The sequence below is a fragment of the Maylandia zebra genome, linkage group LG3, assembly GCF_041146795.1.
Source record: "Maylandia zebra isolate NMK-2024a linkage group LG3, Mzebra_GT3a, whole genome shotgun sequence".
In the NCBI taxonomy this organism is placed as follows: domain Eukaryota; kingdom Metazoa; phylum Chordata; class Actinopteri; order Cichliformes; family Cichlidae; genus Maylandia; species Maylandia zebra.
In genome coordinates, this window is record NC_135169.1 from 45489070 (window position 1) to 45505180 (window position 16111).

General features: G+C 43.1%; 1 protein-coding gene across 1 annotated transcript in view; it reads right to left on the reverse strand.

The window, feature by feature from the left end:
• Positions 1–5665: 5665 nt before the first annotated feature.
• LOC112433649 (uncharacterized) overlaps positions 5666–16111 on the reverse strand; it is a 26200-nt gene continuing 15754 nt past the window's right edge. The window contains exons 2-3 of the mRNA XM_076881935.1: positions 13432–13531; positions 5666–12599 (exon numbers count right to left, since the gene is read on the reverse strand). Coding sequence (XP_076738050.1) covers positions 11355–12599; positions 13432–13449 — 1263 coding nt within the window. The 5' untranslated portion in view covers positions 13450–13531 and the 3' untranslated portion in view covers positions 5666–11354. The remainder of the gene's footprint in view (positions 12600–13431; positions 13532–16111) is intronic.

Genomic DNA, 16111 nt, shown 5'->3' on the forward strand with positions numbered 1-16111 from the left:
TAAAATCCAAATTTTGTCTTATTTAAAATGTAAATCTAATATAATCTGCTTCTTAATGTATGTTCTTTAAAATACAGCGTGTGTTTTTAATATATTATAATTATAATAATTATTATGTGGACATGCATATTAGATCGTTTTTTAGTGAAATATAATCCCTCCAGAAAGGCAGGAAAAGCCCGGAAACTTACTTTAAAACTAAATATGTTCTGAATACTTTAAAACTAAATATGTTCCCTAAAACGGTGACAGAGCTACAGACCCATGACAGCCTTACACAGGTAGCCAGCAGCTGTGACCAGCACTACTTGTGCAGTTAATAAAAGGACAGGTAACGTTTGTCGCGCTGTTGCACACACAGCACGCTCGTTTGTTTCAGTTCGTCAGTTGCCACAAGACAGCTTACCAACGTGTACGTAATAAGCTAATACTCCTGTGTGCTACACACTACAGTGTACGCGGTACACCTACTTACTGGTTTTGTCGCATCAGTCTGTGTCTCTGAGTTAACTTGTGTTTCTTCTACAGGTCTGGACCGCTAAAAATGCGCGTGCTCTTTGTGAGCTCTTTCCCGGCTCGTAACCAGCGCGTTCTGCCGTCAAGGGCGATCATTGGTTAAATGTGATCATGTGACTGATGCAAGAAGATCCTTTTATTTAGCAAAACTGTGATTAATAGTTAAATATTATTGTTGAGGGGCACAGACAGGACTCCGCACGCACACACACACACACACATAAAAAAAATAAAAATAAAATAAAAAGATTTTTTTTTAAAAAGTTGCCTCAACAAAAGGGCACTTTGGGCACCCATCAGGAAAGGGGCGGGTGCTCAAGCCCCTCTAGCCCCCCCTCTGCACGTGCCTGCTCCACATCTTGCCTACCACACAGCAAATCCGTGACAGTGTGTCCAAACTTTTGACTGTGTTGACATAAAGTGTACTATATATAGCAACTGTCAAAGAATTTCATCACCTTGGATGAATGTAGCATGTTAATTTTGTGTAGCTTTACAACAAAGGCATTGTTATTAAGAAAATAGGGAAAAGGTCATGTGTTCAAAAAACATACATATCAAAAATTAAGGTAGAGTTTCAGTCATGTCAACAATCACAAGAGAGAGAGAGAGAGACAGAAATGAATGAAAAGAGACATTAAATTTAAATGTTTTTAAATCACTCTTTAAAAACATTTGTGCACAGATGGAAATTTTATTTGATATCAGATAACTCACACACTCCCTGAGTGTGTTTCTTGTTGATTTGTTGTCTTACTCATGCAACACGACATACAAACTGGATGGTTTTTGTGAAACATAAATCTAAATGATGATCATAAACAAGAGCAACTTATTAAAGTTCTTACATGACATCTACTTAATTAAAAGAAAAACAGAAATAGTAATTTAATAAACATGTTATACTTTAACACATTTACAGTGGGGCAAAATAGTATTTAGTCAGCCACCGATTGTGCAAGTTCCCCCACCTAAAATGATGACAGAGGTCAGTAATTTGCACCAGAGGTACACTTCAACTGTGAGAGACAGAATGTGAAAAAAAATCCATGAATTCACATGATAGGATTTGTAAAGAATTTATTCGTAAATCAGGGTTGAAAATAAGTATTTGGTCAATAACAAAAATACAACTCAATACTTTGTAACATAACCTTTGTTGGCAATAACAGAGGTCAAACGTTTACTATAGGTCTTTACCAGGTTTGCACACACAGTAGCTGGTATTTTGGCCCATTCCTCCATGCAGATCTTCTCGAGAGCAGTGATGTTTTGGGGCTGTCACCGAGCAACACGGACTTTCAACTCCTGCCACAGATTTTCTATGGGGTTGAGGTCTGGAGACTGGCTAGGCCACTCCAGGACTTTCAAATGCTTCTTACGGAGCCACTCCTTTGTTGCCCGGGCGGTGTGTTTTGGATCATTGTCATGTTGGAAGACCCAGCCGCGTTTCATCTTCAAAGTTCTCACTGATGGAAGGAGGTTTTGGCTCAAAATCTCACGATACATGGCCCCATTCATTCTGTCCTTAACACGGATCAGTCGTCCTGTCCCCTTGGCAGAAAAACAGCCCCATAGCATGATGTTTCCACCCCCATGCTTCACAGTAGGTATGGTGTTCTTGGGATGCAACTCGGTATTCTTCGTCCTCCAAACACGACGAGTTGAGTTTATACCAAAAAGTTCTACTTTGGTTTCATCTGACCACATGACATTCTCCCAATCCTCTGCTGTATCATCCATGTGCTCTCTGGCAAACTTCAGACGGGCCTGGACATGCACTGGCTTCAGCAGCGGAACACATCTGGCACTGCGGGATTTGATTCCCTGCCGTTGTAGTGTGTTACTGATGGTGACCTTTGTTACTTTGGTCCCAGCTCTCTGCAGGTCATTCACCAGGTCCCCCCGTGTGGTTCTGGGATCTTTGCTCACCGTTCTCATGATCATTTTGACCCCACGGGATGAGATCTTGCGTGGAGCCCCAGATCGTGGGAGATTATCAGTGGTCTTGTATGTCTTCCATTTTCTGATGATTGCTCCCACAGTTGATTTTTTCACACCAAGCTGCTTGCCTATTGTAGATTCACTCTTCCCAGTCTGGTGCAGGTCTACAATACTTTTCCTGGTGTCCTTCGAAAGCTCTTTGGTCTTGGCCATGGCGGAGTTTGGAGTCTGACTGTTTGAGGCTGTGGACAGGTGTCTTTTATACAGATGATGAGTTCAAACAGGTGCCATTCATACAGGTAACGAGTGGGGGACAGAAAAGGTTCTTACAGAAGACGTTACAGGTCTGTGAGAGCCAGAGATTTTCCATGTTTGAGGTGACCAAATACTTATTTTCCACCCTAATTTACGAATAAATTCTTTACAAATCCTACCATGTGAATTCATGGATTTTTTTTTTCACATTCTGTCTCTCACAGTTGAAGTGTACCTCTGGTGCAAATTACTGACCTCTGTCATCATTTTAAGTGGGGGAACTTGCACAATCGGTGGTTGACTAAATACTTTTTTGCCCCACTGTATATCTGCTTGTCATATTGGTTCTGACGGGGTGACACTAGGTGCACATCCCCTCGCCATACGCTTTCTGAAAGGAGTTCGCCGGCTGAGGCCCGTGCTTAAGTCCAGTGTGCCTGCTTGGGACTTGTCTTTGGTGCTGGAGGCCCTTTGTAGCCCCCCGTTTGAACCCATTGAGTCTGTGGATATTAAATTTCTTTCATATAAGACTGCATTACTTCTCGCTTTGGCTTCGGCAAAGCGAGTGGGTGACCTTCATGCGCTCTCTGTGCATCCCTCGTGCACACAGTTCTCTTCTGATGGCCACAAGGTCGTATTGCATCCAAATGCTGCCTATTTTCCCAAGATCATGCCTGCATCTTCTAGCTCAATGGAGTTTGAGTTGCTGAGCTTTTGCTCCCCTCCTTTTGCATCTGAGGAGCAGAGGAGGATGCATTCTCTTTGTCCAGTGCGTGTGCTACGCACCTACATTGAGCGCACTCAGAATGTGCGTTTATGTGACCAGCTGTTTGTCTGCTTCGCTGATCCAAATAGAGGTAGAGCTCTGTCCAAACGGAGGCTGTCCCACTGGATTATAGAAGCTATCTCACTGGCATACAGCACCGGTGGTCTTGCTTTGCCCCACGGGGTCAGAGCTCATTCCACCAGGGGGATGGCAACCTCATGGGCTCTTTTTAAAGAGGTGCCTGTAGCTGATATTTGTGCGGCAGCTAGTTGGGCATCAACGCACACTTTTGTGCAGTTTTATCGGTTGGATGCTACAGCCCCTTCGGTGGCTCATGCTGTCCTTTCTGCTGGGTCTACCACTCACTAAGGATGTGGTGGTACGATTCCGGTTTGGTGGCTGCTCTGTGGGGCGTGTATATATGTCCCATACTTATGTGTTGTACCGAGTGAATCGACTGAAAGGGAACGAATAGTTATGTCTATAACTTCTGTTCCCTGAAGGAGAGGAACGAGGTACAACACAAGGTGGCCCCACTGAGCAGTTTGGCTTGGTGAAGAGCGGCTATCGAACTGAGGGATGACTGTGATGACAGCGGCTATATGTGCAGGCAGGGCCGTGCGCGTGTCATCACACGTCATCTGCCTTAAAGGCGTGATTAAAGGTTTCTTCAGCCAGGACACACGAGGGCGTGATATCCCATGCTTATGTGTTGTACCGAGTGAATCGACTGAAAGGGAACTCCCAAACACTAGTGGTGTGCGATACTGCATATTTTGGTATCGATCCGATACCAAGTAAATTCGGGCCAGTATCGCCGATACCAATACTGATACGATACTTTTCAATAAATAAGGTGGATGCCTCATTGAATTGCTAAATCGCAATTAATTTTCATGACCTTAAGTGTTTGTGTGATGTTTCCTTTGGTATAATTAATTAGTTAAAACCCAGGACATAATTAGGAGAAATTATTTATTCAGCAACCGTGTGATCACTGTAAGGGTGGACAGCGCACGGCTTGGGGTGAGCCGGAGGCTGGCGCGCCTGCCAAGCTGGAGACGGAGGTCGAGGTGCGCGGGGGTGCATGCTGTCCACTTCGGCACGCAGGCTGCACAGTCCTGCGTGCCGGCCGTCTGCCCAGCTACCTGTGAACCCCAGCTCACTTCCACGCCTACTGCGCCACCGCTGCTTGCCATATGGGTGGCCATCAGGCCAGCTCCGGGGCTTCCGCTGGAGGCGCGGGCGACCGCCAGAGTGGACACTTCCCCGTCGCTGGGCTAGGGCATGGGGCGCCGATGGTCCGGGCCAATTCCCTCGCCTGCTCGCGAGGTGAGGTGAAGCGGGCGAGGGGGGTATGTGGCAGGGTGTGTTCTGCGATGCCGCTGCAGGGTTGGTGGTGGTGATGTGTACGGCTGCCAGCGGGAGAGCTGAAGCCGTTGAATGTACTGTTACAGCAACCGTGTGATTATTGTAAGAATAAATGATGCTGCGAAGCATGAAAATGCCATTGGGTCTGCCCTGGTGGCGATCTTTTTTTTTTTTTTTTTTTTAATCTTAAGTGCACGCAAACCAGTACACAAATTAAAACAAATACTATTTATAAACTATAATACAAAAATTACAATTAAAATTCTCAACAACAAAAACAAAAAAATGTATATAATTAATATGTAAACAACTTAACAACCCCCAAAGTGTCTAAGTCACGTGACGTGTCAGTGCAACACCGAAACATAAGAGTGGGGGAGAGGGAGCAAAGTGTGCCTGCTCTCCGCTGACACAGGAGCGGTGTGTCCAGCGACCTGGTTGTTTCGTTTTTGCCGTTTTTACTTACCTTGGATCCAGATGAAACCATTGTGTCCTTTGATGTAGTCTCTCTCTTCACTTGCATACCCACCAAGCAGTGGTGTGTGTGTGTCTAGAAAATTTTTGTTGGGGGGGCCATGTAGGGGCACAGATTTGGAGAAGGGTGGCAGATGTAATTGGCAGATAATGTTAAAAAAAAATTCTACCAACCATTAACCATAATTCAGTAACCCTGTAAACCTAATAACCGAATGCGCTTTTAACTCTTATTAGAATGAGATTTTAACCACTACGGTGCAAAGTTTTTAGACACTGCGTTGATAAAGTACAAGAGACACAATCAGTGCTTTGTCAGTGTTTACTCAGCATTCAAGGACAGCAATATTTGCATAGTATTTTTACTGACATATAGTGCACGTATGTTTTGAGCAAAAACATTTTTGAATATTTAACATACAATTGGCAAATTAGCCAATGCCAATGCAAAACTTTATCTGCCTGTTAAAAAAAGAAGATAATCTTATTACAAACTGCTGTTTGATTTTTAAAACAGGAAAAAAGTGGAGAAACAACTGAAAAGACTAACATTTGAATAAAACCTGAAAGCAAGTAAATACTTTCTATGCTGCCTTATGGTAAACTTTGGTAATATTGATGTATAAAGAACAACACTAGCTGATGATGACATACAGTCAGCTGGCATGGTGACACTGCTGGACTGGGACAAAAAAATTGGGCATTTTGACTAGAGACCGGCCCACCAGGTATTAAAGCCAAAAAGCCTTTGAATGAAAACAAATGCTGTTGTGACAGTGATGTACACTGTCTTGTTGGTATATGTATGATTTCTATACATTTTACGTCAGATAAAAACTTTGTTCGCAAGATTCAGATAATTATTTAATAAAAGCTAGATATTTTAAATGAGAATAAGAAAGAAAAGTATTTTTTGTGCCCCCAACTCGTTAATGAGGAACAAATCCTCATTTCATCCTATGATAACAGCATTTTCACCATTTCAGCCAGTGTGAGTGGAGAACAGCCAAGTCTCCTCCCTGATAAACCTCCACATGTACCACCGAAAACAGTTAAATTACAGGGAGTGCAGAATTATTAGGCAAATGAGTATTTTGTCCACATCATCCTCTTCATGCATGTTGTCTTACTCCAAGCTGTATAGGCTCGAAAGCCTACTACCAATTAAGCATATTAGGTGATGTGCATCTCTGTAATGAGAAGGGGTGTGGTCTAATGACATCAACACCCTATATCAGGTGTGCATAATTATTAGGCAACGTCCTTTCCTTTGGCAAAATGGGTCAAAAGAAGGACTTGACAGGCTCAGAAAAGTCAAAAATAGTGAGATATCTTGCAGAGGGATGCAGCAGTCTCAAAATTGCAAAGCTTCTGAAGCGTGATCATCGAGCAATCAAGCGTTTCATTCAAAATAGTCAACAGGGTCGCAAGAAGCGTGTGGAAAAACCAAGGCGCAAAATAACTGCCCATGAACTGAGAAAAGTCAAGCGTGCAGCTGCCAAGATGCCACTTGCCACCAGTTTGGCCATATTTCAGAGCTGCAACATCACTGGAGTGCCCAAGAGCACAAGGTGTGCAATACTCAGAGACATGGCCAAGGTAAGAAAGGCTGAAAGACGACCACCACTGAACAAGACACACAAGCTGAAACGTCAAGACTGGGCCAAGAAATATCTCAAGACTGGTTTTTCTAAGGTTTTATGGACTGATGAAATGAGAGTGAGTCTTGATGGGCCAGATGGATGGGCCCGTGGCTGGATTGGTAAAGGGCAGTGAGCTCCAGTCCGACTCAGACGCCAGCAAGGTGGAGGTGGAGTACTGGTTTGGGCTGGTATCATCAAAGATGAGCTTGTGGGGCCTTTTCGGGTTGAGGATGGAGTCAAGCTCAACTCCCAGTCCTACTGCCAGTTTCTGGAAGACACCTTCTTCAAGCAGTGGCATAGCTGGACTGGCCATCGGGCATACCGGGCATTTGCCCGGTGGGCCGCTGGCGATTTTTTGTTTTTATGGGCCGATGGATTTTTTTTTTTTTTTTTAGGAAGGGTATATATAATGAAAGGTGTTGGATTGGCCAATTGGTCATGATCGACTCTGGGCTGGACCAATTACAACCGAGGAGGCTGGATGCACCCTCCCCCTTGTTTAGCAATCACGTGATTTTCGCGCATTGCATGCCGGGAACTCGTGGCATAACAATCCAAGTACTGCATCAAATGCAAGCATTTGCAGCACCGCAAAACGTTCATTCTCCGGTTCCAATACCTTCTTGTTTTTTCTTTGCCGCACAAAAAAGGAATGTACAAAACGAAGGAGAACAATGCCGGTCCGTACAAAAACATACTCGACGAAAAGTCAAAGAAAAGATACGAGGAAAAAATCAAAGGAGTGAAAGGGTCAGACCCTTACGAGCACACAGAGTGGACAAAATACATTAGCGTGCTGCCCAACTTTCACCACGCTCATATTTATAATTATACGCTTCTTGGAGTGAGTGCATACACTCATGAAGTTTAGTAACTTCAGGTCACTGCAACAAGCCCAGGACCAGTTTACCGACGGATGGGTACAGGACCTTGAAACGCACCGTGTAGAACGAAAGACCATCGTACGAACAAAGTTTACCAGTCTCACAAATCGTCTTCATAAATACACATTCGTTAACAGTTTATTAATATAACCTTTGAGCTCAACGGTAATTAATTAGTAGTGGAAATAATTTCTGGTAGCATCACAGAAATGTAGCAGTGACAATAATACTGTATGCTGTAATCGCACTGGACAATTAGTGATACAAAACAACTGTTTTATCCTGTGAATAAAAGAATATGTTTTTGTCAGTGTACCATGGTAATAACAGAAGCGAAACGCAATATTGTGTCAGGACAATTCACTATTTATGCACAATAAACAAAGGAGCATAGCGCGACAATTTCTGTTCAGCGCCAGACTTGCTTGTAACCTATATCACCAATTATGTTAAGAAAAATGACGTATTAACTACTACAAAACTCTGACCTTTGTGGGAATGGAGCAGACTAACATGTGAGCTGGAGTGTTCTGAGACGTTATATTTGGTATATCCAGACCATCAGCTCTTACTTCAGAAACATGGCTTAAAAAATTTATCTTCAACGACGTAATCCGATAAAAAAAAAAAAAAGGATCTCTTTACCCGTCGGCTTTCCGTGGCTGTCATGCGACCGGCTATTGCAGTTACAACAGCTTCTTGCCATTTTTTTATTGCTGTGTAACTGAGCTCAATTGAAAGCCTGCGTGCGCTAGCACCTCTTGCCACAAGTTCCCAGAATCCTTTGCGGTTTTACCCCTGAATGACGTCACATTTTCAATTTTTATCCTGGTCGGCCGTTCTCTAGTCAAAATGCCCGGGCTGATTTTTTGTCCCAGTCCAGCCTTGAGCAGTGGTACAGGAAGAAGTCTGCATCCTTGAAGAAAAACATGATTTTCATGCAGGACAATGCTCCATCACACGCGTCCAAGTACTTCACAGCGTGGCTGGCAAGAAAGGGTATAAAAGAAGAAAAACTAATGACATGGCCTCCTTGTTCACCTGATCTGAACCCCATTGAGAACCTGTGGTCCATCATCAAATGTGAGATTTACAAGGAGGGAAAACAGTGCACCTCTCTGAACAGTGTCTGGGAGGCTGTGGTTGCTGCTGCACGCAATGTTGATGGTGAACAGATCAAAACACCGACAGAATCCATGGATGGCAGGCTTTTGAGTGTCCTTGCAAAGAAAGGTGGCTATATTGGTCGCTGATTTGTTTTTGAATGTCAGAAATGTATATTTGTGAATGTGGAGATGTTATATTGCTTTCACTGGTAAAAATAAATAATTGAAATGGGTATATATTTGTTTTTTGTTAAGTTGCCTAATAATTGTGCACAGTAATAGTCACCTGCACACACAGATATCCCCCTAAAATAGCTAAAACTAAAAACAAACTAAAAACTACTTCCACGAACATTCAGCTTTGATATTAGTGTGTGAATGTGTGTGTGAATGGGTGGATGACTGGATATGTAAAGCGCTTTGGGGTCCTTAGGGACTAGTAAAGCGCTATATAAATACAGGCCATTTACCATTAATGAGTTTTTTGGGTTCATTGAGAACATGGTTGTTGTTCAATAATAAAATTATTCCTCAAAAATACAACTTGCCTAATAATTCTGCACTCCCTCTAGTTTGAATATGAAATCAGGGCTCAAACTTCTTGTTCTGAGACCATTTCTTTATTTTTCACACCAAACTGTTTAATAAGACAAACTTTACACAGAGTTCATCAAATATAACTAACGCTTTAACATTATCAGGATTTCATAATGCAAACTTCAAATCAACAAGAAAACAGCTGCAGAACATGTGGATCAAAATGATTTCATTAAAACAACATGTGGACTTCAACGATACAGTAAATACACTAAAGTGAAAGGAGGAGCCAAAAATAGATGTTTAATAGAATTTGAATTATTTAAAGGGTCCTTATGTGTGCTGCCGTTTTTAACGTTTAACATTTCTTTGAAATGAATACATTTAAAAAAAAGAAGTTAATTTTGGAAAAACTAAGAAAGTTCAAATGAAAGAAATTGATATATATCTATATCAGTAATTTTGATCGCCCTGCATGTAGTGACAGTGACAGAGAAGCTGCATGTATAGATGTACATATCTATACATGCAGCTTCCTAAATGTAACATTCAGGATTATTCACTGCAGGTCCAGAAATCAGAGCTACCTCATCAGATCCAAATGTGACATCAGCTGACACTCTTTACATGAGATTCCATCTGAACTCTGTGGAGCCTGATCTCAAGGTTTTTAAGTCCAACCCTGAAGCCAGAAGAGGATCTTTCTCTCTCTTCAGATTCATTGTGATCCAGTGATTTCAGTCCTACATGATCAGGCTGATGTTTGCACAGAGCAGATAATGAAGTGAATGTTTTTGCACATTGGTAACAGTGAAACAGTTTATTTACAGCGTGGAATCGTTTGTGTTTGGAGTATGAACTGAGATTCCTGAAGCTCTTGTCACACTGGTCAGAGCTGAAGTTCGCTTCCATGTGTGTACAATCATGTTTGTTACGATGACCTGATTGTGAGAAGTTTTTGTCACAGTGTCTGCACTTGTATGGTGTCTCTCCTGTGTGGATTTGCTCATTCTTGTTCGTTAAGCTCACGTGCAGTGGTGAAGGATGACCCACACTAGTCACAGATGTGCTGTTTGACCCCACTGTGGAAGAGTTCATGTATTTTTAATGTACTTGGTGTGTGGAAGCCTCTCCCACATTCTTTGCAGTAGTTCATTTTGTCTCCAGTGTGTCTACGTTGATGCGGTTTAAGGTCCCGTTGATGATTGGAGGTTTTTCCACAAAGGTCACAGAGAAACGTTTTCCCACCACCACAGTGACGACAGGGTTGAGAACTGGATCCATCTGTGTTGCTCTGCTTCTAAACAATGACAGCGTAAGTGATCTCTGCCAATGTCCAACTACGTTTTACTGTTTACATTATAACACTCAGCTTACCGAGCGAAAATGACTCTTCATTTTTCCAAACTGTTCATTCAGTATAACTCCATAAGTTTACTGATTAGACTTGTTCCAAACAATCAGGTTAAAATTACAAGATAAAAAAATCAATACATCCTCACAGTAACTGCACTTGTAGAGTTAATTTCTGGTGTGGATCTGTTGGTGTTTTTTTCAGGTGATGTGGAACTTTAAAAGTCTTCTCACACAGTTCACTTTTGTAAGGTCTCTCCTCAGAGTGGCTAAACATGTGTCGTTGTAACTGTGCATCTGTTGTAAACAGTTTCCCACACTGATCACAGCAGGAAACATAATTTCCAGTGTAAATCCGTAGGTGAATATTTCGGTACTGTTTGTCACTGAACCTTTTTCCACAAAAATCGCAGCTGTACGCCTTAATTCCAGAGTGGGTAACTAGATGCTTCTGTAAGTTTCGACTTTGAGCAAAAGCTTTACCACACAAGTCACAGTAGTGTGCTTAAACTACACTGTGGATGAGTTGGTGTTTTTTTAAGGCTCCAGCCCGGGCAAAAGACTTTCCACACAACCCACAGCTGTACGCTTTAACTCCACTGTGGATGAGTTGGTGTCTTTTTAAGTCTCCAGCCTGAGTAAAAGATTTTCCACACAAGTCACAGCTGTAAGGTTTAACTCCACTGTGGATGAGTTGGTGTGTTTTTAAGCCTCCAGCCTGAGTAAAAGATTTTCCACACAAGTCACAGTTGTAAGGTTTAAATCCACTGTGAATGAGTTTGTGTGTTTTTAAGTTTTCTGCCAGGGTAAACCACTTTCCACACAAGTCACAGCTGTAAGGTTTAACTCCACTGTGGATGATTCTGTGTGTTTTTAAGTTTCCAGCCCAGGTAAAAGACTTTCCACACAAGTCACAGCTGTAAGGTTTAACTCCACTGTGGATGAGTTGGTGTCTTTTTAAGTCTCCAGCCCGGGTAAAAGACTTTCCACACAAGTCACAGCTGTAAGGTTTAACTCCACTGTGGATGAGTTGGTGTCTTTTTAAGTCTTTAGCCAGGGTAAAAGACTTTCCACACAAGTCACAGCTGTAAGATTTAACTCCACTGTGGATGAGTTGGTGTGTTTTTAAGTTCTCTGCCTGGGTAAACCACTTTCCACACAAGTCACAGCTGTAAGGTTTAACTACACTGTGGATGAGTTGGTGTTTTTTTAAGGCTCCAGCCAGGGTAAAAGACTTTCCACACAAGTCACAGCTGTATGCTTTAACTCCACTGTGGATGAGTTGGTGTGTTTTTAAGCCTCCAGCCTGAATAAAAGACTTTCCACACAAGTCACAGCTGTAAGGTTTAAATCCACTGTGCATGAGTTGGTGTCTTTTTAAGCTTTGAGCCCAGGCAAAAGACTTTCCACACAAGTCACAGTTGTAAGGTTTAAATCCACTGTGCATGAGTTGGTGTCTTTTTAAGCTTTGAGCATGGGTAAAAGACTTTCCACACAACTCACAGCTGTAAGGTTTAAATCCACTGTGGATGAGTTGGTGTCTTTTTAAGGTTTCAGCCAGGGTAAAAGACTTTCCACACATGTCACAGCTGTATGCTTTAACTCCACTGTGGATGAGTTGGTGTCTTTTTAAGGCTCCAGCCTGGGTAAAAGACTTTCCACACAACTCACAGCTGTACGTTTTCTCTCCCTTTCTTCTGTGAGGTTTGTCAGCCTCCTGAGAGTGCTGACTTCTTGCTCCATGTTGGTCCTGCAGTGACAGAGGCAGTGAGTGAAATGCAGTCGTGGAACAAACTGAAACTCCCTCCGTCAGTGGAATCAAACATGTCAACAAACACATTGCTGGTGTGTTACCACCACCTTCTGGTGATAGTATCACATTACAATGATGTAACCAAAACTAATGACATGGCCTCCTTGTTCACCTGATCTGAACCCCATTGAGAACCTGTGGTCCATCATCAAATGTGAGATTTACAAGGAGGGAAAACAGTACACCTCTCTGAACAGTGTCTGGGAGGCTGTGGTTGCTGCTGCACGCAATGTTGATGGTGAACAGATCAAAACACTGACAGAATCCATGGATGGCAGGCTTTTGAGTGTCCTTGCAAAGAAAGGTGGCTATGTTGGTCGCTGATTTGTTTTTGTTTTGTTTTTGAATGTCAGAAATGTATATTTGTGAATGTGGAGATGTTATATTGCTTTTACTGGTAAAAAATAAATAATTGAAATGGGTATATATTTGTTTTTTGTTAAGTTGCCTAATAATTATGCACAGTAATAGTCACCTGCACACACAGATATCCCCCTAAAATAGCTAAAACTAAAAGCAAACTAAAAACTACTTCCAAAAACATTCAGGTTTGATATTAATGTGTTTTTTGGGTTCATTGAGAACATGGTTGTTGTTCAATAGTAAAATTATTCCTCAAAAATACAACTTGCCTAATAATTCTGCACTCCCTGTATGGATGAGCCCAGGATAGAAAAGATAAAGCTGCTGTTAACGGGTTTTTAAAAACCAAGCAGCTGAACACACAGTTTCAATAACAGTGTTGTGTTGTCTGTGATGTTTTTCTCACCTTTTGTGTTGAAGACATTTTTCCTCTGTAGTGGCTGAGCTGAGTCCAAATGGCTGAAATTGTTTCTCTGCTGTTCCAGACTCTTCTGCTCCTGTTACTCCTGTTGTAAAAAAAAAAAAAAAAGTATCGATCGATATCGATATTGAACCGTTTGATACAGTGCTTTCGGTTCGGTACGCATATGTATCAAACAATACAAAATTTTAATTTATTTTATCAACTTTTCTTCTGATGATGCTGTCTGTGTTGAGAGCTCAGTGGATCTGCATTCGACTACTCCGCCTAGGCTCCACTGTCGAGCGCAGATCCACTGAGCGCAGCACAAGCTAGCAAGACAGTAGCTAAGCTGGTTGCAACATGGCAAATTGAACCTCCCCCACCCTCATTCAGATCTGGACTTTGGAACTATTTTGGTCTTCATGTGAAGTATGTACGGTGGCCCCTAGAGACAAAGCACGTACAAACTCCAAAACACACGCAAACTCCAAAACACTTGCAAACTCCAAAACACATGCAAATTCCAAAACACAACGGAAGTGCTCCAGGACGCTAGGGGCAGTGTTGAGCTTTTGTTACCTAGTAACTACACAAGCCAGGAAGTACCAATGACCGGATTTGGGGTCTGCAGCCTTAAAGGCCGCATTTTAAGGCCGATTACGTCACAGCGACACGACAAAGACTGTCCCAATTCAAAGGCTGCTCGAAATGCAGCCCTAAAATGCGTCCTTAATTTCCCTGAATTTTAAGGATGGGTCGGTGTAGCCTTCATGGCCCAACATATCCCAGACTTCATAGTGCGGCAGTGGTGTGGACAATTTTGCCGGGAAAAAAAAACGGCGGAAGCGGAGCGGATGAAGAGTAAACTTTCAGAAGTAAGTACTGAATATTATGTCACTTATTTATGCGCAAATGTTTTTATAATGAAGAACATTAAAACATCACTGTTGGCCACATGTTGGGAAAGTTATGTGACATTAGCGATGTTTGTACTAACTTGGTTTTAAAGCCTTTACTTCAAAATATACGCCGTACAATAGTTGACTTTAATCTTACAGAGAATGTGAGGATTTTGTGAATAATTAAAGTCAGTCATATATCCACAAACACAACAAGCTGAAAGTCAGTGAACCTGCTCGGTTTGCAGTCCTGAATATCACGGCACAAGCAGGATCCACTGCACTGTTAATGTGCAAATTCCCTGCTGACTCGGCCTCAGGATGTGTAGAGGCAAGAATCATATATATATATATATATATATATATATGCGCAGTATCTTAGCTGTTCCCAGGACTGCGCTCTTCTGGACAGAGATCTCCGATGTTGTTCCCGGGATCTGCTGGAGCCACTCGCCTAGCTTGGGAGTCACCGCACCTAGTGCTCCGATTACCACGGGGACCACTGTTACCTTCACCCTCCACATCCTCTCGAGCTCTTCTCTGAGCCCTTGGTATTTCTCCAGCTTCTCGTGTTCCTTCTTCCTGATATTGCTGTCATTCGGAACCGCTACATCGATCACTACGGCCGTCTTCTTCTGTTTGTCTACCACCACTATGTCCGGTTGGTTAGCCACCACCATTTTGTCCGTCTGTATCTAGAAGTCCCACAGGATCTTAGCTCGGTCATTCTCCACCACCCTTGGGGGCATCTCCCATTTTGACCTCGGGACTTCCAGGTTATACTCGGCACAGATGTTCCTGTACACTATGCCGGCCACTTGGTTATGGCGTTCCATGTATGCCTTGCCTGCTAGCATCTTGCACCCTGCTGTTATGTGCTGGATTGTCTCTGGGGCATCTTTACACAGCCTGCACCTGGGGTCTTGCCTGGTGTGATAGACCCCAGCCTCTATGGATCTTGTGCTCAGAGCTTGTTCTTGTGCTGCCATGATTAGTGCTTCTGTGCTGTCTTTCAGTCCAGCTTTGTCCAGCCACTGGTAGGATTTCTGGATATCAGCCACCTCCTCTATCTGCCGGTGGTACATACCGTGCAGGGGCCTGTCCTTCCATGATGGTTCCTCGTCTCCCTCCTCTTTCTTGGGTTTCTGCTGCCTGAGGTATTCACTGAGCACTCGGTCAGTTGGGGCCATCTTCCCAATGTATTCTTGGATGTTCGTTGTCTCATCCTGGACTGTGGTGCTGACACTCACCAGTCCCCGGCCCCCTTCCTTCCGCTTAGCGTACAGCCTCAGGGTGCTGGATTTGGGGTGAAACCCTCCATGCATGGTAAGGAGCTTTCTTGTCTTTATGTCAGTGGCTTCTATCTCCTCCTTTGGCCAGCCTATTACCCCAGCAGGGTACCTGATCACGGGCAGGGCGTACGTGTTGATGGCCCGGATCTTGTTCTTACCATTCAGCTGACTCCTCAGGACTTGCCTGACCCTCTGCAGGTACTTGGTGGTTGCAGCTTTTCTAGCGGCCTCTTCATGGTTCCCATTCGCCTGCGGGATCCCCAGGTACTTGTAACTGTCCTCTATGTCTGCAATGTTGCCTTCTGGTAGTTCAATCCCCTCAGTTCTGACTACCTTCCCTCTCTTTGTTACCATCCGACTACACTTCTCCAGTCCGAACGACATTCCAATGTCATTGCTGTATAGCCTGGTAGTGTGGATCAATGAATCGATGTCTCGTTCACTCTTGGCATACAGCTTGATGTCATCCATGTACAGGAGGTGGCTGACAAC